Consider the following 27003-nt stretch of genomic DNA (forward strand, 5'->3'; position numbering starts at 1 on the left):
AAGCGCATCATAATTCTCTGACTCTGAGGTCAGGCTGTAAAAGTGAATCCCGCCGCCATGATGTCATTACCACAGGGCTAATACTACGTCTAATGAGCCAGGGGCGTTGTGGCGTCTCATAACGCGGCCCACAGACCCGTCTGCGTCCGCCTCCGTGCGGTTGACGCGCGCTACGTCCACGCGCGGCGCACACGTCTGCGGGAGCTTCGTTTCGCAGTGCGAGAGGTAAAATTAGAGAGGCGCTTTGTTCCGTCGCCGGGCTAAATCCTCCCTCAGCAATTACCGTTCACCTTCCAAGGACCTCGGCGAGGAACAGAGCAACACTTTCTTTTAAAGCAGCCAGTGGAGCATGAAGACGCAGGCGCAGCATCGCTCGTCTTTCTCGGCAGCTCAGCTCACACTGTGCGCTCTAAACACGCTGCTGCGGCGTCCAGCGGATCCCCTGGACGCTACGTTATGAGCGGGTGAGGAGAGAGACGCCGCCGTCGCTCCTGATCCTTACTCAACCTGTTCTCATTTCCTGTTTAGGAGGATGACGGCAAACTAAAACACAGTGGCAGATTTTATTTCCAGGCAGCTGCTTGTGAAACACTTTGTCCACACGGTGTGTATTTGGAGCCGCCGTTGCCTTGTTTACATCAGGGCCGAGGGGAGGCTTCCAGACGCAGAGGGTCTGACAGTCTATCTGTGGAAGAGGGTAGTTAATATGGGCGCGCGACCTCCGTCCTGACCTTGGTGCACGACCATCCATCATCGAGGCTCAGAGAAGGGATGAGGCCGAGAGCCGTGTCCAGATGGAGGACGTTTGAACCCAGTCCCAGCCGACGCAGCCGCCGGCTCGGCTCGGCTCGGCCCGGCACGGCCCGGCCCGGCCCGGTAGGAGGCAGAACTGTGAGAATGTGCTATAGAATGACGTTAAGACACAAACATGAAAAGCAACTGGGTGTGAAAATCCACACGCAGAGGGTTTGACGGGCACAGGTGGATTGAACCACTGTCCTTAATGTGACCGTCAAAACAGAACAAGCAGCGTCGATGCGCACTCGCGGTCATGTTGGGATATGATCATCTCACAAAGCGAAGGCTTTGACAGCAGCTTTGAATCCTGGTACCCGATGGTTTCTCCGAGCTCTTTTACACACAGCGACTGATGCTGAGCGGAGAGAACAAACATAAACCGCAAAGCTGCCCGACAACCACAACTGAGCCGAGCACAGAGTCAGAACACTGCACCCCCCCCCGCCCCGCCAGAACCAGCTCCTTTGTCTATTGGAGATGGAAAACTTTGGCAAATAACTAAAAGAAAATAGACTTTACAGTAAAAAAATAATAATTTAACAGCATTGTTGAAACAGACCCGTTTTGATGCGGTCCATTCGCAGCACAGGACGTACAGAATGTTTCTGATTGTGTTGTGATCCACAGGCTGACTAAGCGCTTCCCCTGCGCTGATGCCTGGCAGAGCATTGTGTCAGTGACAGCAGTCCAAACGTGTGTGTGCCACCTGAAGACCGGCTGCGGTACTGTCTGTTCCTTCACTGGGGCGTATTGTACTCTTTGATGAAGGTCTGGCTCGGGGTCATCTCGGCGTTGCAGATCACAATGTGCTTTTGGCTTCCATCTCACACACACACACACACACACACACACACACACACACACACACACACACACACGCACGCACGCACGCACGCACGCACACACACACACGCACACACACACATGCACATGCACTCATCCGAGCCCCTTCTCTCACATTTAGTTTTTTTTTAGGGTTGCACTCATCTGCAGCCTTATTTCCCAGAATCCTCTGCGGCTGCCCGACCGCCGCTCCGCTGCTGGAGTGCTCTGTTAGTCACATCAGCACCCAGCGCACGCCCGAGCCAGCGCAGATCATCAGGAATTTCACCGATGGAAAACCTGCTCCGAATGCAGAGAAAGGCTGTGCATGCATCTAATTGTGATGGAGTTTTCCACTCCAGCTCAACTGCGCTTTTCTCTTCTGTTTGGTCTCAGGATGAAACGCTGCTTGCACCTCAACAGTGTAATCACATGAATTAAATACATCCTTGGCCTTACGAAATCATAAAAGCTTCACACTTACATCCTGGACGTAGCAAGGGGTCCAATCACTGAGACAAATTAGGACTGTTTGAGTCCTCAGGTCAGTCGTTTAGCAATTATTGCTATGGAATTTAGATTTACATCTGCATCGTGATCGCAGCGTAAAATTTCATTTTATGTACAGTGACCATTAAAGCATATGACTCAGTCATCAAAACAAAGTGATATCATCTGTACAATTTCAGAACATCTGTTGAGTAGAAATGCCAGCGGCGCCTTCAGTAATAAGCTATTTAACAGCTGCATAATTGCTGCATTAATCTGCAGCGCGGTGCACAATGCGGAAGCAAATGCAGAGTGTGGTCCTGTCTCACGCAGAGGTTTATTGTCTCGTCTTTCCTTTTATTAGACTAATTGAAAGTCTGCACGTGAGCGCACCGTCACCGCTTTTGGGGCATCTGCGAACCGGCTTGGTCCAAACTGAAAACCAATGTGCATCAGAAGCACACATTGCTTTTGCGGAGCCACAGCACCAGTGTGTTTATTACATGTTTATTACACGTGAATGGTCTTCAACACACTGTCCTGGCATTTGGACTCTCGGCAGTTACACTCCACCGTGCTTGCAAAACATGTCGTCCTCAATTATCGTTCAACTTAAACACAAACTGGTTGGTTGGTTCCCTGCGAAGACCTGACAGGCCTTTTAGCGCACAGGCATTAATCCGTGGAGTCAACCAGCATCAGTACAGGCGAGTGGGCACAGCAGGGCGTGTAGTTTCGCCTCTGCTTAACTTTGGATGTCTGTAAAATCAGCAAGATGTCCAACTCTACTACATGTGCTTATTAGGGATGTTTTCATTTCCAGCTTCCCTGTTGCATCAGCTGTCGAAAGCCGAGCCGGGACGCTCCTGCGGCTGCAGCATTTCCATGTTGATTCCTGCTGGATAAACCGCGTAACCCGTTTGTAAGTTGCATCTGTTTACGCTGCTGATCGGATTCTGCCCGGGGGCGACCTGTTTGTTCGGCGCAGATTGGAAATACCACTGTGCTCATGAAAGCAGTTTTAGTCAGAGTTGGGTTTGCAACTTTTTCCATAGTTAACGAAACCTCTGTTTAGGAGGAGGAGGAGATGGGAGTTGTTTTGGAGGAGGCCGTTTCAAGATCCTCCCTCATCCAGACAGCTGTGAACCTTCCTACCTGTGTATTTGTGCATCTGTTCTTTTATTGAAAGGCCATTTTCCACACGGCGGCGAACAAACATGTTTTCACCACAGGTCAACGTGACACGGACGGTGAGCTGGTGGGACGATCTCACACGTGACCGGCAGCGCGGCAGTTACCGTGGCGACCGGTGCTGACATTTGCCGCCATGAACCCGGTCCCTTAGCTGTCGTCATGCACGCTGCCTTGCGCGTTTCGAGTCAGTCCCGGCACCAGCAATTACTCACCTGAAAACAAAAACACAGTGAGACAAGGTGTACCATTGTCCCCGCTAACTTATTTACCCAGCCACGAGCTTTTGTCAACTTCAGCACCAATTAATCTCAAGAAGCGCTTTTGTGCGAGCGCTTAATCGTTCGCTAATTAGCGTCCCTGCTAACACGCGCGCACGCTCTCGGCGGAAATATACGACTCCATACGCTGTCGACAGACTCCGTAAACAGAGGCTGTGTGCCAGAAAATGCCAAAGCAGCGGTTGTAAAGCTTTGAGAGGAGCAAATCTGTCCGTTGTTTGGGCTCGGGTGTGCAGCAGCGCGTCGCGTGAGACGCCGAGCGAGAGACAAAGTGAGTTCGGCTGCTGCTGGTTTGCGTATTAGCGACGGACATGGCAGCCCGTGGGCTGGACGACCTCGGACAGATGGCCTGGTGCTGCCAGACTGGTGCACAAAACAACAGACAGCAGGTGAGAGTAAAAAGGCAAGGGGGCGCGATCATCACGGTGTCAGAGAGTTATTATTGTATAGCTGAACAGCTATTTGCAATCTACTGTTTATGCTTTTTCTTCATTTTACCCATTCTGCATGTACCTGTTTCACTTTCATCCCCCCTGCTGCTAATTCACCTGGCCCCTTCACTCAGTAGAGACAGGAAGTGATGAGTAGAAACGATGTCTGCATCTGTCTGCGTCTGGATCACACTGACTGCACTTGTGTGTTTTAGTAAAAGAGCAGAACATGCTGGGGATTATATTTGATTTTCACCACAGGCCTGTAGATGACACTGGAGCACAGTCAGTGGGGAAGGAGCTGAGTACATTATACATTACGACCTACGATCCCACACGACTACAACCGCAAATGTGTGTCTGTAAGAAATGTAATGATTTAATGATTGTGTTGTATGTGTGATGCAACAAGGGCTAATAATCACAGGAAGATTTCTGGAGCGTGCTGAGTTCAGGACTGAGCCAGATGTGAGATCTGAGTTCACAGATGTGAGTTTGTGGTTTGGGTGAGAGAAAGGTCTTGTTTTTGTTGATGTATCATAACATCATTTGCTCTATTCATCCCCTTTCCGCTATTATGGTCATCTATGTGTTGCATTTTCTTCCTTTTGTTGGCGTCGTCCCCCGCCTCCCTCTCTGTAATGACACACTGCCATTTTGGAGCCAGTCTTGTGGACATGAAGTATACTTCATATTACATGGTGACACTTTCAGAGAATGTTTGAGGTGATTTTTACATAACACGACCTGTTAACTTTTACATTGTCTTCTCCCTCGCTCTCTTCTTCTCTCGTCTTAGTCCTTTCTCACCTCCTCCTCCTCCTCCATCCTCTGGAACACATGGTTATCGCCTGCGAGTGGTTGTCATGGTGATCGACCCCAAGGGACCCATCCCAAAACCAAAAGTTCTGCCTGTCTGAAATAGAACCTCTGCCTCTCTCCAAGGAGAGGAGGGTTCATTTGGCACATGCGGGGAGGAGGTGTGGGGGGGCGAGCGAGCGAGAGAGGGACGGTGAGACAGATAGAGAGAAAGAGAGGTTTCCATCAGGAGGAGAGTGATGCGAGAGGGAGAGGAGAATGAGGCGGCATGCGTCCCCTTCCAACTGGGTCACATCGCGGGAGCATTGCGTAAGCGTAAACACTGCTGCCCCTGTGCTATACCCTCAGCGCACGCACGCACACACGCACACACACACACACACACACACACACACACACACACACACACGCAGGGCTTACCGCTGTCTGGGAACGAGCCGTTATGTCTGCACCGCTCCTCAGCACCACGCTGGGGCCCCGGCTCTTTTCTCTTGTGCATTTTCTGTCAGTGGATTTGAGATAAGTACATCATGACAGTGGAGTGAACCCTCCGCTCTGCTCGCTGCCAGACTGGACGGCAGCATGACGTAGCACTTCTCCGCTGCAGAGCCAAAAACAAAAGGAGCGTGTGCCCACAGTCAGCGTGACCTTTAGTTTCTATACAGCAGGATGCAGCAAACATGCATCATTACCACAGTCATCAGCATGTGGGGCCTTTCAGGGGTTTGACCCCATATAAACGTCAAGCAGAGGTTGCCACGTTGCCACTGCAGCATCTTTGTATTTGCCAGACATTTACTCTCGATGCAGCTGCACAGTAGCAGTGCATCCACCAGGAAGGCTACGTGGCCACATCTTCCTGTGCAACCCCCCCCCCCCCCCCCCCCCCTCGTCCGTGTTGGGTGTGTTGTTTACAGGCCATCTGTAGTGCTTGTCTGTTCCCACCACGCTCGGTTCCACAGGTCTGCGTATCCTAACACCTATGTAAATAAACGCTAATGCAAATGCAGTTCATATTTGCAAGGGCTGTTTGCGCAGTGCACTGCGTGCGCGTCGGCAGAGGGTGTGATTGTCTATAAAAGGAACAGCCAAAGCCAGTTGTTTAAAATCCTAGTTGGACGGTTTCAAATCCCCCCCTGTGCACTGAGAGGAGAGTGGAAGGAGGGAGTGCGGATGCCTGTGTGCGTGCGTGTGTGTGAGTGTGTGTGTTTACACGTGTGTGCGCGTGTATGTCAGATTGCATGTCAGGAGAGCCTTTCCAATCAGGGAAGAGATGGGAGAGACACTGACAGACAGACAGACTCCAGCTGGACAGACTGGGAAGCAAAAGGAAAGGCAGTGGAGCAGAGAGAGAGAGAGAAAGAGCGAGAGAGACGGGGGTGGAGCTTCTTCGCGGGGGGCGTGGCATCGCAGCCGTCACTCAGCCGCGGTAACCATGGCGAGCGGGCGGTCCCGAACAGCAGGACATCCAATGGGAGACGACGCTGCTTGTGTCACCATGGTGACGGGGCTGTGCCCAGGGAGGTTGTGATGGGTTGACAGGTGCGTGACAATCGGAGCTCTCTGCAAGCATGTACGCCAAAGGCAAGAGTAGCAACGTGCCGTCCGACAGCCAAGCCAGAGAAAAGTAAGTTTTATTTATGGGGGAGGAAACCGCGGCTGTGAGGGAAGTTCATGAGCGGCCGGGGGCAGTCACACACGGAGCTGCGCTAGGGGAGGGCGCACGGCGCTGCTCTCTACGTGGGGCTCTCTCTGCTCTGCTCCTGGCTTGGAAAGTTGATCGCTTCATTTATTTTGGAAAGACAGACCTCTTTTTTTTCACTGTTGACAGACGCACGAGCGTAGAATTTAACACGTTGGGTTTCGGGCGTTCGGTCTCATGTAGCAACATCCTTTTCTCCCGTGACATCTTGTTGTTTATTCCACTTAGTTCCGAGATGTTTCGTTTTAACCGTCTGCGTGTAACCTCGCAGCCTGCGTGTGTTTTACACGCGTGTTTGGCCGCTCCGACTCTCTTTGCCGCGCAGAAGTGCCGCGGACGCGCGCAGCGACACCGGGCGCTGACGGTGGTTTGTCGGCGGGGGGGAAGCGGCACCGGAGTCCGCGTGTCGGTTCTGCTCACGCCGCTGTGTGTGTGTGTGTGTGTGTGTGTGTGTGTGTGTGTGTGTGTGTCGCAGGTGTCGCTTAAACAAACGGTGCTTTTTTGCGGGTGTCGTGCTCCGTTCAGAGTCACTGCACCGCCGACACAGGAGCAGAAACACGGGGCCGTGTTTCTAACGTGGGAAGACGTGGAGCGGTCGCTGTTGAGGCGTCCGTACATTTAGTGGAAGAGCTGTGTGTGTTGTGCTACGTGGAATTAAATGTTAAGCGTTTACACGAACACGCCTGTGATTAGGAAATGTTGTTTGGACAGAATAGTAATATCTGGTGAAAGTTTCAAACTTGTAAAAACCATCCAAGCGGTTTGGCGTCTTTGTGCAACTTTGCCATATTTCTTGCAGTCTAACCAAGAGGTTCCACACGCACAGGTGACGACAGACCGCGTGCGTGAAGGAGCTTTAAGGTGGCGGGGCGTTCAGGGTCAGTGGGGCGTTCAGGGTCAGGTGGCCGAGTGAACGTGTAGGGCACAGATCAGGACCTGAGGGGAAGAATGCTCACGTTGAAGAAGTTTATATGCTCACTTAAACTATCACACAACTAAGGGTAAACCTAGAGAGCCCTAACATTTAACCTGTGGTTTATTCAGTTCAGAACGCATTTGTAAAGGACTAGATGAATCTCTTCACCTGCGCTCTCAGGCTGCTGCTGCTGCTACGCTTTTATTGTGTCTTTTGAATCCAGTCCGCTCACGTTTGTTAACAGTGGGGCTCAAGGGATGGAGTGTTGGGCTCCATCCCTTGAGCCCCATTCTTTATCCCCAATCGATATGAAAGGGATAACAATGAACAGTGTGGCTCTGTCCCTGCCTCAATGGATGGAGGGATGGAAACGCTGTCCTTTGGCCGCTACAAACCTTCACAAGTGTGTAATAATGTACAGTGTGTGAGCGATTCATGTGGTAAAACACTGAAGATATGTCCCCTGACAAATTGCACTATAATGAAGTTATTCCATTTATTTGTCTATATGGTGGGAAATTGATTTTTTGCTTTATTCACATGAAACATCTAAGATATTGTAGTTGTTAAAGTCACTGTGTTTTGTAGCTAACAGACATTTGAATAATTTATAGAATATTTTTTAAAGTTTCACCCAGAAATGTACAGTTAGCCGTAAATGAGGTAATGCTGGTTTTAATCACCCTTTTAAACATCAGTCTTTCATTATTGTGTAAAATAATTAAAAATAAACACTTTGCACATGTTCCTCGATGTTCTCAGTGAAGCCAAACAGACATTAAACAGAAAACTAAAGTCACTTTTCTAAGTCACTGTTTGGACTCATGATTAAATTAGAATTTCATGTTGTTGCAGATGGTTTCTCATCTGTGTTTACGTTACCAGTGGGCATTAATGCCAGGGCCGCATCAAAGCAAAAGAAAGGGTCGGGTGACAATGAAACACCAGAGGAAAAGACAGTAAAAAGGCGGCAAGATTAATAAATAAATAAATAAAAATCAAGCAGGACTGAATTCCGTTTGTCTCCTAACAAGCAGCCTTGTTTATCAGTGGTGTGTGTCGGAGGAGCCGAGCGGCCCCGGCGCTGCCGAGCCTTCAGTCGCTTCTAGTCTGCAGCGCAGCAGGGGATCGGAGAGTGGGAGAGACAGAGGGTAACAACAGATTGAGGGGAAGAAGGAGGGGGGGGGAGCAGGGCTGAGGGAATTTGCTGGATCATTAGTTTACAGTGTTGTAGTATTGACCTCAGGATGGACCCCCGCAGACACAGGGCTCCGGCGTCGTGCCCATTTAGGTGCAGAAGCGCTAAATGCAGTCGATCTTTACGCTGCTATGTTCATATAACATAACCTTTACATCTACAAAAACATGCCACATTAAATGCATTAAGGTTTGTTCTACTGTATATATTAACAGAAAGCAGACTTACTGTAGCGGAGCAGCACATGTTCAATGAGGACGGGCCCGAAGACAAATAGAACGGCTAGAAGCATCCGCTGAAAACACTAGTTTTGGATGAAATAAACATTTGAGAGGACTGGGAATTTTTCTGGTCTCGTCTACGTGAAGCGCCTGTGTCCCCACGTTAGGAAACAGGAAGCAGTGACTGTGTGCCTGTGTGTGTGTGTGTGTGTGTGTGTGTGTGTGTGTGTGTGTGTGTGTGTGTGTGCGTGCGCGTGCGCGTGCCTGTGCGTGTGTATGTGTGTGTGTGTGCGTGCGTGCGTGCAGCTCTCCTCCCGCCTCCTCCCCGGCTCTACCTGTGCCGGCGCCGCGCTTGAGTCTAATTCAGAGTGACAGTACACGACCGCTGACTGTGTACGGCGGTTGTTCACCGGGTGTAGGTTTAAGTTGCAGGCAGTTAGAGGGCACGCTCCGCATACTGTAGTTCTGGGATTGTGGCTGCGAGTGATTTGCATTGCGGCACATGTACAGTACGTGAAAGCCAAACCCGTGTTCTCCTATTAGACGCGACATTAACAAGCGCGCGCGGCACCGGCGGCGGCCGTCGGGATCATCATTCCGCGCACACGCCTAGACGCGCGCAGCTACTCCTGAACCGAGACACCTCCGGATCCTGCCAGGAGGCTGCCGATGCAGCACTGCGCAGACTGAGGCGAAGCGGTGCATGCTGGGAGTGTTTATCCCACAGAAGCGACTCAGGCTGCCACTCCGGCTCTGACAGTGAGTCGCATTACAGCGGAACTCCAACAAAAATAGAGCAGTGTCTCACACAAACATACTGTATCGCTCACAATGGCTGGCGTCGGCGGCGCGGGGGAACGCCATTCTGTCCCTGCCAGGTGACACCTGATGAATGAAGCAGATGTTCCTGTTGTTTGTTTGTTTGTTTGTTTCTACAGTGCATTGCAGTGTCCTTGAGAGATGACAGAGACTTGTCGTTAGCGGCGAGAGGAAGGAGGATCATTTGTTAGAGCGTGGAACAAAATGCAGCCAGGGGTCGGACATGCGTTGCTGTTCAGCTTGGTACAAAGAGAAGGGGATTATGGGAAAAGAGCGGTGTTCTCCTCCCAATCGGATGGTCCATAATGTGTGTTTGTCACTAGGCATGCGTCGTCGTCTCTGTGAATCAGACGCTTCAGCTTAGTCCCTCATACCGTGCAGATCCTCCTCCTCTGGGTCTCCTCCGGGTTCGAGTTCACAGAGCGAGACCACGTTTTCAGCTCAGAAGCCGCCGAACGCGTGTAAATCCACGCTTCTAAGACCCTCCCCGTCCGACTGTCTGTCACGCAGCCGTGTGATGGTGAACTCCTACATGCGGGACGCTTGTGAACAACTGTGAGGCTTTCACCGCTCTATTGTTGTCTGTCCCCACCGACGGTCAGTGAAAGCCGTCGACTTAAAGCCGCCGCCGTATTAAACCCTCGCAGCCTTTTCAGATTAGCATCATTGTGGGATTACAAGGAACGAGGAGAAGACACGGGCCTGTGATATGTTCCTGTTTTTTCTTTTTTTTTCTGGCTATGCAAAGCTGCCTTCAGACAAAAGCGATGATGACAGTTTGACAAGGCTGTGATAGAAAACACTTTTTAACCTGCAGAACACATAGAGGCTGTTAAAAGTCTCCTTTTATCTGCTGGCATCCCTCCTAGTCTCTCTCTTATCCCAGCTGCCAGAGATGGAACTTGCCACAGAACTGCTATCAAAGCAGTGGCCTCTTATGGAGCTGTGTTGTGTGGGTGGTGGTGGGGGGGGCTGACATGTCAATCAGCAGGCAGGGCCGTGTAGAACGCACGCTCACAGGACACCTTGGGCTGCTTAGGCACGATCGACGTGACAAAAAGTTCTCCCCTTTGCATCAGATAGCAAGTGGTAAAGAAGGGAGAAAGGAGCAGGCGGAGCATCCTCAAAGGCTTTTATCGCTCCCCTCTGAAGAGGGTGCACATGAGTGAGTTTATCATTTGGTGCAGGCCCCTTAGGACCCAGTGGGTGTCCCTGAATGCACCGCTTTTAATTAGAAACATAGCTTCACATCATCATCGCTCTCTTCCCGTCGGTGCAGTGTTTACTGTTTTAGGGATGGGGACTCAGATGTGTGCATCGTGGATGAGAGCGAGACGCAGAGCAGAGGCTCCATTTTCGGTACCGCGGCGCCGGCCGAGCCCTGGGGGCTGCGGGCCGCGCCGGCAGCCTTTGTTCGGGTTGTTAGCGGTAACAGTTGTGGTTTCTCCAGGAAGTTGTTTGTTGCCCCCGGTGACACCAAATATGCACCGCTTTGCTCCGGACCGCAGCACGGTAGGATCGCTCTCCGCCAGAGCACTTCCTGCAACCTGAGAGCCTCAGCCCCAAAGTAAATGCTGATGGCTGATGGTAAACAACGCGAGTGCTCAACGTAACGTCCTTCATTCGCTTTAGATTCTCAAAATCCATCATTCGCATCGTGGCCGCGTTGCTCTCGTGAGCACTAGTGTCACTGTGGCCGCTGATGTCCGCTGAGCGTAGCGGAGGCTGGTTGGAGGCTGGTTGGAGGCTTCTCTGCTGATATTCCACCATCATTGATATGCAAGCTGCACCGCACAGGCGCACAGGCGCTAGCGCAAGGTTAAGCATGCGTGACGGCCGGGCTTAGGAGCCGCTTCAGACGCACCGCTTCTCATTCTGTATCCCTCTCTCCTGCACGCACGCACGCACACACACACACACACACACACACACACACACACACACACACACACACACACACACTGCTTTTACTGTTCCTGTCTGTGTGAATAGCCCTCAGTTCTCCTTCCATGTCTCACCCTCATATGTCCCTTATCTTTTAGCAAAGTTAAGCCAGCGAGTTCTTCGCTTTCATTCTTCATGAATGACTGCATAAGGATGTCTGTCCACTGATCCCCATGAAGCCCCTGTTCTCACTGCAGGGCAGCGTATCCAGTCCGAGTTCCTTCCTTCCTGACTTTTTAAGGTCCACCTAATGACACATCTCAACCACAGAGATGCCGGACGAGCGACAGATGCACATGCATCTTTGTGATTAAATGGTTTTACATTTTCCTGCTTACGATTCATCTCAAGCAAGATATATTTCACTGGATGGTTAGTCATTTATTTATTTTTCCCCCAGAGTCTCTGTGCAGGTCTTAATAGTCTCACATTCTTCTCCAAATTGCCCTAGATTGCCTTCATCTGTATCAGTTTTTTTTATCTCATCTGGAAGCTTTGTTGTTCAAAAGAATAGAGGCCTATTAGAGCCCCATAAAAAGGAGTTCTACTTCTATGAGATTAGAGCAGTGAATTCCTCCCGGTCGTCTCCCTCTCGCTCCGGGTTTGGTTAGGGCCGCGGCTGATTGTGGAATGTCGCATTGTGCGAGCTAAACAATGACAGTGCTGCTGGACGCACGGTGGAGCTGGCAGGAGGAGAGCGTGTCCCAGGCCGTCACGTCCCACTTCCTGCGGCGTAAGAACAGCCCCTGTATTTACTCTAGTAGAGCCGTCCTTGCACCAACTGTGGTCCACAGGCAGTGCGTTTGTGTACGAAGGCTAATTGTAACTCACTCAACCCGTTAACTACAACTGGCGGAACTTTAGCGGGCGACAGCTGTTGTTTCAGGCCACAAAACCAACAGCCAGCAGCTTCTGTGCGCGAGGAGAAGCACGTTCCTGTGCCGCTGTGGATGAAGTGGAGCTCACAGCGTTTCCAATCTGGAAAAGAGAATCTCCAGCGCTGAACGTGCTGCTGTCAACGAACAATGTGATGTGCACGTGTAGAAAGTCTACGTACCGCGGGGTTTGGGTTCCTTTTTCAGGAGTTGGGAATTATAGACATTTTTATTAAAAAAATTTTATCCTGCTTCTATTTAAAAGCAGTGTTCTAGGTCTTACAGTATCTGTAGCATGTGCGTTGTTTTGGGTCATGCTGTACAGGGCACAGCAGGGAACCTGGGCGCTTGCAATCCATTACACCCCTGCGCTCCAGGGCGCCTGTAAAAGCAGACTTTGAAAGAATATAGTAATTACCCCGCTATGATCAGTAAGTGTTGTCAAACTCTGTTCCCTCTGTAAACAGCGGTTTAATATTCTGCCGTATACGGCTGTGTCGCATTCAAAGATTTACTGTAATAGCTTGTAGAGAAAGTTGAACAAGGAAAATACTCCTAAAAATCATTGGTGTTCCTTCAGCTGTGAAATTAAACAAACTCCCCACGAGAGGTGACTCAATCTAAACAAATCAAAGCCAATGAAATGGAACTCAAATTAAGAAAGTGATGGATTTGCCTGCGCTTTTATTTGATTTGTACGTTTTACATGTTTGTCGGAGAGAAGTCTTACTGGCTGAATGTGTGAATGACATTTGGTGTAATAAGGGACACGACTGGATGTAGTCTCATTAAGAGCGTGGGTAAACAGCGAGCTCACCCATCGTGCTTTCTCCCCAGCTCTCTGTTTCTCCCTCTCACTGATAAGCTGGCATTTCCTGTTATCTCGGCCCTAGGCATTGTTGTCTGCTCACTGAGACAGTGGAGTCTCTGCGCTGCTGACAGAACAAGAACTGCTTCGCGTCTGATTGTGCCCGTATCGGGCGGGGGGCGCTTCCTTCTTATTGTGTTGTCTGTTGGAGTCTTAATTGCAGCTGCTGAGACGTGGGTGAGGCGCTGCATCCTGCCAGAGCTGCCACGAGTCAGTCGCTGTCCTCCGGTACACGCCACCCACTCAGCACGCGGCCCGTGTTCCCACAGATGCAAAAACACAAGGCACCACCGTTGTCTTAAAGTTTGGCGACACTCGCTACAAAGCGTGGCTTGAAGTGAGAACAGGGAAGGGAACACGTGTCAAATATTCACGATTAAACTCACACAACTTACCTTGATCATTCCATCAACACTAATGTAACAGCGGGGGCCCAGGTTTGTTGGGCGAAATCATTCGACTGCATATTTGTGTATAGTTGGTTTACACTTTTTGTACATAGTGCAATAAAAACATAGATTCAAGAGCTAAAACATGCAAAGAAATAATATTTCATTTTGAGAGCGATACCTGACACTAAATCACTAAAAGCAATTTAAGATTAGATAATTTCACTCAAAAGTGGAGTTTCGTAGTGACTGACTATGCTTAGGAAAGGGATGAGCATTCATTTCTGTTGAAACAACCTACATCTCTGCTGGTTCGCAGCCACGTCAGATAAGGCCGCGTCCTCGCAGCCCAGGGTGGCGGTTTGCAAATACCGTTGGACTCAGTCAGAGCATCTTGATAAGTTGGCTGTTATCAGCCTTTGGCCTGTTCACCCAGTGACTCCAGCTACTGCTGGGCTGATGCTCCCTCTGTCTTACTTTAGTTTTTAGACAGTCTTAGTACAGTTTTAAAGCTGCTTCGATGGAAACTTGACTCTATCAGAGCGCCAGAAAAACAGTTTCATCTCGTTTACGCCTCACACATGACCGTCTTTGTTGTTTTAAAACGCCTGCTTTGCTGCATTTGTTTTTACCTTGTACTAGGCTTTCCCAAGGGCAGCGTGGGGAGGAGAGGATTGTGGGATCCCCAGTTAATGAAAGGTAAACACAAGGTCTCGGTGGAGGTGAGCCACAGAACCGAGCAGCCTTCCTCTCCGTCAGGATATGAGCTTCATTCTTTGGACGTTTCACCTCTGGAGGCGAATTCCTCCTCGCAGGAGGCCGCGGCGGCGAAGCTGCCCGTGCGGCTGTGAACGCAGCGCGTCAGACCGTGACTGTGTGCGTGTCGGCATCGCTTCCTGAACCTGAAACGTTCCCCCGGCCCGGCGCCGCCGAGCGTTTCCTACGTGTCGTGGAAGCGAGGGCGATAAAGGCTACGGCAAACGTTTGCTCAGCAAAGCGGCGCGAGGCCATTTCAGCGGAGACAAAACACAGGAACGCGAGCAGATAAAACAGCGTTTATTTGACGACGAGCGTCTCTCCTCCGGCTGTTTTTTTTTTTTTTTTTTTTTCCCACCCGCGCAGGATTATGACATGTGTTCGGTTAATCTTCAAAGCCGCGCTGAACTTTTCACTCTGTGCCGCGCGGCGAACCTGCGCCTGACGTCTGCGCGGAGGCCGGCCAGCGCCGGGCGGAATCTGCTTTATGCCAATATCGCTCCCGTTCAAGTGCTTCGCCTTTAGCAGGAGCCATTAGCGGCTCCTCGGGGGACGCTGCCGAAGCGTAATGGAGAATATAGATTTAACTTGTGACCATCAGCAAAAACGCCAATTAGAAATGCATCAGCAAGCAGTCAGTGATAGAGCCGCAGCTCAGTGCCAGTTGGGGATTCATTGAAGGCACGTGCACTAGTTGAGGTATGAGCGAGAAGTTGAATGAGTCTAATGGAGTCTTATCATATTCATGCAGTTAGTCTGCGTTACTACTTGGTTCTGCACTTGATCCACAGGAAGGTTTCGTTAAGTCCAGACTTTTAGTCTCAGTCTGATGTTCAGGCGGCTCGTGGACGTGTAACCTCCTCCCACGACCATGTGTGACGGCAGCAGGCGCGTTCACGCCCGCTCCTCTCCGCCGCTGTCCTGACCTCCCCTCGACGCCCCTCCCAGCTCCTTTCATTAATCATTTACTCCTTCCGCTCTCTCCATCCCTCCACCACCACCTCCTCTCTCTCCCTGATCTCTCTCTTTTTCCCTTGTCTCCAGGCTCCTGTTGCTGGTAACCTGCTTTTTTACCTATCCCTCCATCATTGTATCGGTTCTCTCTCTCTCTCTCTCTCTCTCGTCCGGCTCTTCTCGTCACACACTTGACTCACGTGTTGGACTTTTACTCCGTGGCTCAAACAAAGCGGGCGCCTCCACACAATGACTCCAGTCACACCTGGCCGTCCAAGTCCCCCGCTCCCATTCATTAAAGCTAGACCTCTGCCTGATGAAAATGCATCAGGGATTAGCCCACTAAAACCGGGTTTTCCATATAAAGTGATTAGACCATGATCCTGTCGCGGCACCTTTCCCAGACAAGGTGTGTTCATAAATAGATCTCTTCTGAAGAAGTTCCTCGCTGGATAAAGGCTCTAATCCCCGCAGTTGTTTGGGATGTCTTTCAGTTTCTTGCCTCTGTTGTTTTCCTGAAGCCCCGTGTATGAAATGAATTATTCAGCATTGTGATGGGTCTATATTTGTCATTGTTTATATGTCTCAATGCCCCTCGTCACTGCCCCACCACTGGCTTTCAGTCTGCCTGCCTGCCTGCCTGTCTGTCTGACAGTCTGCCTGTCTGTCTGCCTGCCTGTCTGTCTGCCTGGTGCTGCCCGCAGAGGATGCTCCACTTTAATGAATGAAGTGAAGTCATTTAGCGGGGCTCCTAATGGCACATAAAGCCCCGCTGCTAGGCTTGATTAATCAGGGAAAGTGTTTGGCTGTCACACACGGGGCTGTCCTTCCTCAGCAGAGGCAGCGGCGCTCCTTTTTTTTTTTTTTTTTTTATGGCAGGCCCTTCTCTGTCTGGGCCAGGGTTGTCGTCGACCCCAGAGCCAGGGCTCTACTGGTCCACGTGGGGGGGGCAGCGAGGCACCTCCGCTCAGCCCGACTCGGCGCGTTCTGTTTGCAGAACCCATTAAGCCGCCCAGGTTCCGACAGCGTCGTTGCTGCCGTCGCCGTGTGCGTTGCGTCAGTCGCATGCAGTGCTCTGCAAAATCACGCCGCATGGAAACAATAGGACGTAACAAAGTCTGAGAAATCACGGCAACATACGCCAGACAAGCAGCATTAGCACAGAGGCCATAAGTGTCTCCTGAAGTTAATTCACTGCTTTGCAAAGAAAAAGCACCGCACTGGAAACGGGGAATGTGTTTCATCCAACTGAAGGTAACTTCAGGTTTCATGTACAGTTCTACTCAGACTGTAGCATAACTGAAGGAGTGACTTTCCCCTCATTGATTTATTATTCTGAAAAGAGATCCGCTGGCTTGGAAGCAAAGTTCTTCAAAGACGCTGCAGCTCTCTGTGGATATTTCACAGTGTCACTTTTACTAACATTGTTCTTGGCTGTGAACACACAGCAGCGATTTAAGGCGGTAATTTTGTCTTTGGTAGTAGGTAAGCATATCTAGGACATAATTACAGTATTTCAGCTTCCAGCCTGTGACTTAGTCCAATCTGGGATTACTTCTCCTTTGTTATTACCTCTCACAGAACTCATTGAAATTCATTTATAAAAGTATAATGAAATCCAGCGCCCGCTTTAAGGCGCGGCACTCCTTTTCCTCTCTCATTCTGCCATTTCTCTATGTTGTAGTTTCAGCACAGCTTGTAGTCATTTGCTTTTACGCTTGGAGAACGGTGAGATTCCAGTCTGGCTTGGCCTGGCTGTTTCCGCGGCGGGGGTTTGTGTTAATTTGCAGAAGGAGGTCACAGCAGGGTGCTTGGCTAACGGAGGCAGCGCTCGGCGAGAATCCTCAACATTAGAATATGAAAGTTTACAGATCTCACGAGTATTCATCTCGGGGCTCACTCACCAGCACCCATCACCTCTATCCTCCCCATCTGCCTTTTTTCCCGGCTCTGTCTAATCCCCCTTCCTCACTCTCCTCTCTTCACCAGGCTCTTTCATCTCGCGCTGCTACACTCCTGTCACCCCGTCACGCTCCCTTTTCTTTTTTCTTTTTTTTCAAATTTCACTCTCATTCTGTAATTTTCCTCCGTGGTGGAAATGGAGAGCGGGGTTGTGTTTCGGGTTTGAGGCTTTTGGGCCGCGCGGCATTGGACGACACATTCGGATTGTCTCATTTTTCACAGGTTTCACCTGAAGGCTTGATTGGGCCTCACAGGAGCACGTGCCTGAGCTGCGGTCTACCTGTGTCTGCCGGTCATGGAAATGATGTGCTGTTCTCCATGTGAACTATGTGAATGTGATGAGAATATGTCAGCGTCATCATACTAAAGTTGGTTTAGCCTTAAACACCCAGAACTGATTGGATTTGATTCTGCACATTCGCAGCCTGCAACAATTACAGGAGGATCACGTCTCTATTACTATTGAGATCTCACATCGCTAACTACTATTTGACAGGTGATTTCCTGTCACATTTACTTTATCTTCTTATTTGTAGAGGATCAGACACACTCTCTTAACTGTGGGTCTGCTTTGATTTTCCTGATCAGACACATGTTGTTAAACTACATCAGCACAGCAGCACGTCTTGTAAATATGTCAATTAACATGCAGATTCAGATCAGAAGTATAATCACTTTTCCATTTAATCTTTAACAAGGGTGAAATAATCTGAAGCTAATCCATAAGAGGCAAATCCAATCACTCTATCCATTGTCTCTTGTGATTTGAAGCTTTGCCAGACTTTGATCGCCACGGCAGTAAATTGATTAGCAGCGATCCACTGGGCCCTCCCAAACGCTGAGCCCGGAAAAACAGCTCGTGGGTGAGCTTCCATAGCCTCCTTCTGGCTCCCGCCGTCCTCTCTGTGCAGCTGGGCAACATGGCGACGCAGACGCTGGCCGCGGCTGCCTACTGCCTGCTGCTGCCTTCATTAGGCCAACACGCGAGCTCGCCGGTATGCTCCACAGTAGCAGCAGCGCAGGGGGTCAGCTCCAGATCTGAGTTTAATTAAAAGTGACTCACAGAAGACAAACCCACTTACATTTGAAGGACACAAGGGTCAGGTGCGGGTCCCATAGCTCCAACCTGCTCCACTTGTACCCACTCATCACCCCGACTTCACGCGACACACACCCACACACACGATAGGGGAAGGAGAAACGGGAGCCACCTGATCTCCTCAATCATCTCAGTTGCAGCTGTGATTATTGCAAAGTGGTTCTTATTTACAACACAAAATTGCAAAGGTAGGCAGGTCGGAAATAAAAAATGTCTTCAATTTGCCGGTGTATGTCCGACAGCAAGGGCAAGCACCAAACGAGCTTTAATGGGAGCGGATTAATGGGGATTCAGAAACCATTACAAATGTATTGGCTCCTGACTTCAGGCACTTTTACCTCAAATTCTAAAGCGACAGTTTATTTAATGACCAGAGATTAATGATTCCACTCTAATGTGTCAAATTTGGAGGATTCCTAACCTTGAACAGCCCTCCTTCCTCTAATCGTCCAACCTTATCGCCGCTCGGCGCTTCGCCCCCGTCAGTCAGGTTACTCCTAGTTGGGTGCATTTTATCAGCAGGAGACTCAACGGAGCAAATAGCGAGTGAACAATGGAAGAGCAGCAGAAGTCAAAGTCTGATCTGTCATCTTTGAGGTGATTAGTAGTTTGGAGTTAAAGCTGAATGTTGAGGGGTTTCTCCATCTACCGCTCACCCTTTACTGTGTGTGCGGAGTTAAACAGGCCAGGAGAGAGAGACTTGGGTGTGTTTTTGCAGACCTCAGTGCATTTTAATCATGTTTAAGGCCAGAAGCATTTCTCCAAAACTTGCATTAGCCTTCCTTCCTCTCGCACCCTCTAATGGTTCTACTCCTTTTACCGAATCCCCTTTCTCCCCTTTCCTATTCATCGTTCCTTTCTTTCCTCGCTTTCTCTGACCCCTTTATCTGCACCCAGGCCACAGGTCACGTCTTCTCCTGTGAAATCAATCATAGGTCAAAGCTTTCAGTCTGCCTCCAGGCAGCTACCGAGCGAGGCTGTGTTTTTGTGCGGTAATAGATCGCTGACTGGATGCAAGCCAGTATGCGCTGAGGACAAGCTTTCATTTCTTTATTTATTCCCACTGACACAATGAATTCATTCACGCAGCTGTCGGACTCATCGCCGTTGCTGTGAATGCATCCGCCCCACGTCGGGTACATGAGATCTTTCACTGCTAATAAAACGTTTGGTTCTGATTCCGACGCGGCTGACGTTGACGTTCACGGGGGACAGTGACAGATTTAGAGGGGCTGACGGGAAAACGGTGCAGAACAGAGCGACTGAGCACGTTTGCTCTTCGAAGTGTTCAGACTTGTACAGTGCCCCGAAAAAAAGCCGGGCACATCTTTTATTCATGTTCAGTTGTCGAGGTGTCAAGAGTTTTGTCAAGCCTCTCATTGTTCTGTTAACCTTGTCCCTGTGAAATGTTCTGTCTCTATCGCTTTGGTTAAACATTACTGCCACGCCATGGGGTCCACAGAGAGAGGAGGGGGGGGAGCGAGGCGAGGGTGGAACAGAGGTTCCCTTCATCCTTACATTGTTAATCCAGCGTGGCGTCTGACCAGAAGCAAACGCAAAGAGGAAAGTGGCACGAGCCAGACAGTGTAGAGAAGAGGAGAAAGGGGGGAGACGGGGATGAAAGGGATGGAGGGGAGGGGGCACAACTGGACCGGACCTGTGTGCAGAGCAGAAACGTGCACAGTCCATCATCTCCAGACAGGCAGACATGGCTGTCTGGGGAGTTTATTTTTACCTTGATATAAGAGAAGTGGAGGTGGTTCGGCTACAGCAGGCTGCCGTCCCGCTTTAACCACGCTTCATGCGTGACACACAAATAAACATGGAGACATTCACTGTTTCCAGCCGAGTTAGCCTATAATCAATTAGTATTTCAATAACTAGCTACGCTCGGTTCTCTTCATATGAGAATATGATTTCACATGAGAATGCGATTTCACATGAGAATGTGGTTTCACATGAGAGTGTGATATAACAGGCTGCCGTCCAAAGTCATTGTGATCTTTTCATTGATCGCCTTCATAGATCACCGCCCCACCTCCTCCCAGGTACCCGCACAGACACACAAGGAGAATTGTTTAACAAATCATGCCTGTAATTAATTCATACTGCGATCAAAGTCATAGCAGTAAGTCAATGGGCAGCCGGCGGTGTGGGAGTGGGGCGAAGTACAGAGCGGGCCCACCAGGCGCACTCTTATCGCCACCATGTTTGTTCTTTAAAGAGACAGACTAGTTTAGAAGGCTGAGGCGCCTGTTGCTTGGCATTTAGGGGCTGATTAGTGATCCTCAAGCCGCTGGGTTGTGTTTCCTCTTTGTTTCCATACTAGGCTCCCTCATCTTTTCCTCTACGACCATGTCATTGTGAATGCTTTACCGTCGGGTCATCTCTCCTAATGCGTGTGTCCTCTGCCTTTGTGTGCAGGTTAGCGCTGTACGTCTACGAGTACCTGCTGCACGTGGGAGCGCAGAAGTCAGCACAGACCTTCCTCTCAGAGGTGAGTCGAGCTGCTCGCGTGCCACCGAGCACGGCCAATGTACTTAATGTGTCCACCGCGGAGCCGCTCTGACCCTCATTCCACATGTCAAGCAAGTGTAGCAGCTAATTGAATTAGCCTGGACGTGCGGTGCTGAGCCAACAGGTTAGTCGCAGCAGATGGGCTCTGTACCATTAGCGTTGCGTTCAGTGAGGCTGGAGCCAGAGCGGGGAGTCGCGGTGCCCAGGCCGGAGCTCACGTCATTTCCCGAGCTGCTCTGCGCCTTCGTCACCGTCCACATCCTCACTCTCACCCTCGTCCTCGTTCTTACACTATCTTCTGCTCTCGCTTTCTCCATCTTTCCAATGCTCACCCGGAGGTGCGAGCTCGTCTTCGCTTTAATTCAGGAGGTAAAAAGGTGAAGTGGTGAAAATGAGGTCAGTGGATTCTGGTGCGTCGTCGTAAGCGACGGTAAATTACAGTGTAGGAGACAGTGGCTGGAGGCTTGTTGTACCTCGGCCAGAGGAAGCGTAGAACAAAAGAGAGGGGGATGGAAAAGGTTACATCATCAGCTGGCACCGGTTCTCATCACTGTGTGTTTGCACACACACACACACACACACACACACACACACACACACACACACACACACACACACACACACACCTCTGTCTCTCTGACACCCCTTCCTCTCTGGCATATCACTTGCTCTCTCTTCCGCAGATGTTAGAGATGAAAAGGATAGGCGGTGTTGCATTCAAGTGTGGGAACGCATTAGCTTCGAGTGCGACAAGTATACACACGGATTGTAAACAATAACTATGCGCACATATGCACGCACACAGGGGGAAACATTGTGTTGGAATGTAGCCCTTGTCAAAATAATGGAGAGGCTTTTATTACACAAATGTTATCTGGGTTACAGTACGGATATGGGACATTATCTTAAAAGTAAGGCTAGATACTTATGAGGAAGTTGATCAGCTGCATACGAGCTAATAAAAGGCTCTTCTGGGGCAGTTATCAGTAAATGTGATCCACAACTCCTTAAAGGTCTGTCTTCTTTGTACCTGAAGTCTGTATGAATGGCAGAATGTCTGGGCCGCCCAAACAGCAACCTGTCCTATCGGCCAGACGCCGGGGTTTTATGTGTTGTTGTCATCACGTGATAATCCCCAGCAGAGCTCCGGGAGGTGAATTCCTGTATCAGATTAAAATGACACTTGACAGATTCGTCCATCCATTATCCTAACTGCTTTTCCTGGTAAGGGCCATGGGGGCTGCTGCAGCCAATCCCAGCAGCCGCTGGGCGAGAGGCGGGGGGGAACCGTCCACAGGTCGGCAGTCTATCACAGGGCCTACATGTAGTGATAGTAAGTCATTCACGCCTACGGGCAGTTTGGTCCGGCATGTGTTTACCTCAGTGTGGGAAGAAGCCACAGCAAAAACACAGGACTTTTTTATTATGTTCCCCTGTGTCTAGATGAACCTGGGCCCAGTGAAAGCTGGTGCATTAATACATTTCGCACATACTGTCCAGCACTAATTCAATATCCTGTATATTCACAAAAGCCCACAATCATGAGTCATAACTAAGACCTGGTGCCTGGATCCAAATACAAAGTGAAAAAGCCAGCTCAAAAACCAGAAAACATAAGAAAGAAGCTTAGGTTTATTTGATGTACTTAGCAGAGGGCCGGACTCTTCTAAATGTCACTTCCCTGTGCAGTGGTAGCAGTTCCTGCAACGCATAGCTTCCATCTGCCAATAATCATGCTGAAGGTCCCGCTGTATCCTGGCAAAGGTAAATGGATGAAGCTCTGGGGAGGGCAGACCACAAGAAGACGGGGCATGTGAGCACAGCCACTGCTCTTTTCTTTCCCCAACACTTTCCAGATGAAAGAGGAAAGAGAGCGCACGCTAAGAGTGTCCCGACCTGAACCGTCGGCGCCCGCGTTCGGACTCAGCCGCAGCCAATTAGACGTGAAAAACGAAGGATGTCATGCTCGCTCCGCGTCTTTTGTGCCCGTTTGAGCCATCGCAGCGCGAGGGCGCAAATCCTCCCCCGTCACGGCGTATCGGGAAAGCGCTCGCTGCCAATAACGCTTGGAGTCGAGACGTCTTCACAAGAACTGCTAACTTAGACCAAGAGCATTTGAGATAAACAGAGACCCAACACACACACACACACACACACACACACACACACACACACACACACACAAAACACTTCAAAGCCAGCATTCCTTCGGCATGTCACTATGTCTGATGTGCAGCCGAGGTCAGGACGGTCTGATTGAAAGAGTAGTGACTCAGTTCCTGTTGGCTCACAGTCTTGTGGTGCAGGTGGGGCAGTTGTTCTCATAGCCTTCGTACCCGTGTAAAACCTTCCAGCTGCGGAATTTAAAAAAGGACGAGCGGGAGATTGAGTTAAAAGTCAGCGAGGAGCGGGACATGAGAGGACGGGACGAAACAAAGAGCTCGGCGTCTGATGTGAGCGCTGCCCGCGGCTGCTGCTCGGCCCCTTAGATGTGCCTGTGTTTGCACATCAGCGGATGCATAAATCATTCCCACTCGGGGCGCTGCGGCTCTCATCAGTCTCTGACCTTGATTAAGGGTTGAAGGTGTCAGAACGCTTCGATCGATGGCCTTGTCCGACGGCCCAAGTGTTTCCCAAATCCGTGGTGATGTCATCGTTGCTGTCAGACTGTGCTAGATAGCTACTTAACCTACGGAGTATCCGCTTCATGATCCATGGTGTGAGAATAAAACATAATGACATAATGGCACATGTTACTAGAATGCCCTCGCACCCTCTCCGACCTTGTGAAGGACGCCTGTTTTCCACTTGATTTGTTTCTGAGGCATCACTGTTTTCGCTCTTTCTGTCTAGATCCGATGGGAGAAGAACATCACACTAGGAGAACCTCCGGGGTTCCTCCACTCGTGGTGGTGGTGAGTGCTTTGGTTCTGCTGTTGTCCTCCTCGCACCCGAAGCCATCAGTGGACATGATGAAGCGACTAACAGTGTTTTCCCGTTGGGTCTAGTGTTTTCTGGGACCTGTACTGCGCCGCTCCGGAGAGAAGAGACACGTGTGAACACTCCAGCGAGGCCAAGGCCTTCCATGACTACGTGAGTTCTCAGGGCTCTGGCTGCTCTTTCTCTTTACATTCCTTGAAATCAGCTGATGGTCCTCGGACCATCGGTGTCCACTGCACTTCTATTATTCTGTCATTTTGTTCTGCTGCTGAAAAAACGAGGCATGTTGCCCTCTGTGAGCAAAGTGCTAGCAGGCGGAGGGCGGGACAGTGTATTGAGTGGGCGAAGCAGCCCGACACAGTCACAGGCTCCACCGACACGTGACGTCAGACTCTGAGGCGAGGGGTCCAGGCCACACTGAAACCTGGACACTAAACTCCTTGACACTAAACTGCTTTTTTTCCACCGCCGTTCTCCCCACACATCAAGGCACGGCCTCGTTCACTCCTGCACCATCCACGAGCCAGAATGGAGCGAGCCGAGCCGGAGCCCTTCAGGGCTTTGACTGACTGGTGACTAAGAGAGAGGAAGCGCGCCTCCCCTCGTGGGAAGCGAGTGAGAGGCGGCGGGGCGGCCTCCCGCTCGCCGCTGCTTTTTATGTTGTTGTTTTCCCTCTGCAGCCTGAAATCTGACTCATCACATTTGTCTGCGCTGCGGTTTATTGAGATGTATTGTTGTAAGTGCACAGGTCAGGGGTTTCTGCCTACACCAGCAGGATCGTCCCCGTTCGTCCTCCGCCTGTCGCCGCTATCTGCGCCGCTGCGCCCGGCGCCTTCGGGCTCGTGCCGCCGCGGACGCCGGCGGAGGGGATCTCTCCTCCTTTATCTCCCCACAATAGGCGCGCGTGCGCTTGTGTACGTGCGCACGAGCGCGCAGGTGAGGCTGCTGATGCGGGCGATGATGATCGGGATGATGAATAGGCACTCCGAGGACGAGGCAGCTATGTGATGATGTCATCCTGGCTCCGAGGAAGGGAGTTGGAGGGCAGCGTGACCTCAGCCCTGAGAGGCAGACAGGCGGGAGAGGGGGGAGGTGGAGCGAGCGAGGGGAGTGTGGCGGCGTGGGGGGGGGGGGCTTTACTGTGGTTTGTTCGTCTGAAGCACGTCTCAATACCGAAAAACAAACACAAAAACACATTAACAGTAATTGAATTTAATTGTTTTCAAGGTGGCCACAGTTGCATCATCTCGTTTTTTTCTTTTCTGTCTTATCAGATCGTATTGAACTCAGAATACATCTGAGCGTTATTAGCACAGGCCACCAACAACAGCTCATTCTTGCATTTCCTCCAGGGATGTAATCAGACAATTATAATTAGACCAATTGTAATTAGACCAAGGTCACTTTCAATCAACTGTCGCGATGCGACGCTGCTCCTCAGATCCAATCAGGGGCTCCTTCCACGTATCTGCCGCTCAATTAAAACCCAACGTGGGGACGACTGCGGTGGACGTCGTCGGGAGAAAGGAGGTGCACACCTTATTGGATGCCGGCGTCTCTCTTTCAGCCTCCTGACTTTGAGACTGATGGAGATTTTAATCAGACATTTTGATGGTAATTATTTTCAGTTAGCTAATTACTGAGTGAAGTCCTAATTAAAGCAGGGGGGATGCAGGAGCCCGTTTGCATCATCTCTGTGTCTCTTTCCTTGGATAATTGATGGGATTGTGACACAGCTTGATCTGCACAATTGTCCCAGTTTGAACCACCTTCCTAGATACAATTACATGTGAGGAACAGCGTTGTGTCATCAGACGACACTTGCTTGTGGTTGTTGTTCATGTCGATCCTGTGATCCTGTGGATCGTGTATGTGGGTGACACTGGTCTCACAGAACATTAATACAGTCGTCCGATGTTGAAAGAGAAGGAAAGAAAAAGCCTGGTGAACAAAGTGAAGATAGAGAGGCAGTGTTATTGATTTCCATCCTCAGACAAGGCTTTTCAGGCATCAGAAAGGCCGTTTACAGTTCAGTTAAGTGCTTTGTAAATTGTGTTCTCAATACTAAATGAGCGGTTTCCATTTGCGAGAGGCCATGAAGTCATAAAAACAAGTTATTTTTAAATCCTTATGCTCTCGCCGGAAATGGCCCGATTAGAGACAAAAGTCAGTGGCTGCAGCTTCTCTGCGTTTCAAGAGTAACATCATAATCCACACGGGTCAGTTCAGGCTCCTCCACGTGGCGTCTGTAAAGGATGAAAACCCGTGGAGGTATTTCACAGGCTGCACAACATTAGCGGCGTAATATCAGTAGCATATGTACAAATACTCTGCAAGTGGGTTCATACTGAGGCAATTCTGCACTGACTTGAGATAATTAATAAGTTGAATTGAAGTTTCTCCATTTACAGCACATTTTTGTGATCTTTTATAAAGGAATGAGCAAATTAAAACAGCAAGAGCGAGTTAAGGCAGCATGAAATTACTTGTAACACCTGCACTATGGCAACAACACTGAGCACATTAGAAGCATGTTTCACTACATGATGTTATTAGGACCCTTTTAAATCTTGCACTAAACGAAGGGACAGATGCTTCATATGTTCATATGTTTGGTACATTTTTTGCAATAATAGTAGACACACCCACATGTTCAGCTTTCACTCAGTTTCCAGTAATAATAATACAGTACAACTGAAGAGACCATTTGTCTAGAGGCGGCGTGGGGAGGAGGCAGAGCTGATGAACAACAGAGATACCTGACTCCTGATTTCAGGAGATTATCAGCGTTCAACAGTTCTACTGGTTGTGCTGTGCAGCCCACAGATAAGGATGTGCTTATTAACTGAAACAAGTCTTGAGCTGGATGGAAAATTAGTAGACTCACTGATGAATCAAGGCCAGATTAAAGGGTTTTGTGGCTGGAACATGTTGGGTGACGTGAGCATGAACAACCATCATGAGTGAGTAACAGCGCAGATCAAAAGCGAACCTTGTTCTTGTGCTCGGCCC

At 50.0% G+C, this 27003-nt stretch overlaps 1 protein-coding gene across 1 annotated transcript in view; it reads left to right on the forward strand.

Moving 5' to 3' along the window:
- The first annotated feature begins 6226 nt into the window (after window positions 1-6226).
- Window positions 6227-27003, forward strand: part of ssbp2a (single stranded DNA binding protein 2a) — a 33140-nt gene continuing 12363 nt past the window's right edge. The window contains exons 1-4 of the mRNA XM_029162081.3: window positions 6227-6458; window positions 20959-21031; window positions 23905-23966; window positions 24060-24144. Coding sequence (XP_029017914.1) covers window positions 6403-6458; window positions 20959-21031; window positions 23905-23966; window positions 24060-24144 — 276 coding nt within the window. The 5' untranslated portion in view covers window positions 6227-6402. The remainder of the gene's footprint in view (window positions 6459-20958; window positions 21032-23904; window positions 23967-24059; window positions 24145-27003) is intronic.

Source organism: Betta splendens, chromosome 9, assembly GCF_900634795.4.
Source record: "Betta splendens chromosome 9, fBetSpl5.4, whole genome shotgun sequence".
NCBI lineage: Eukaryota > Metazoa > Chordata > Actinopteri > Anabantiformes > Osphronemidae > Betta > Betta splendens.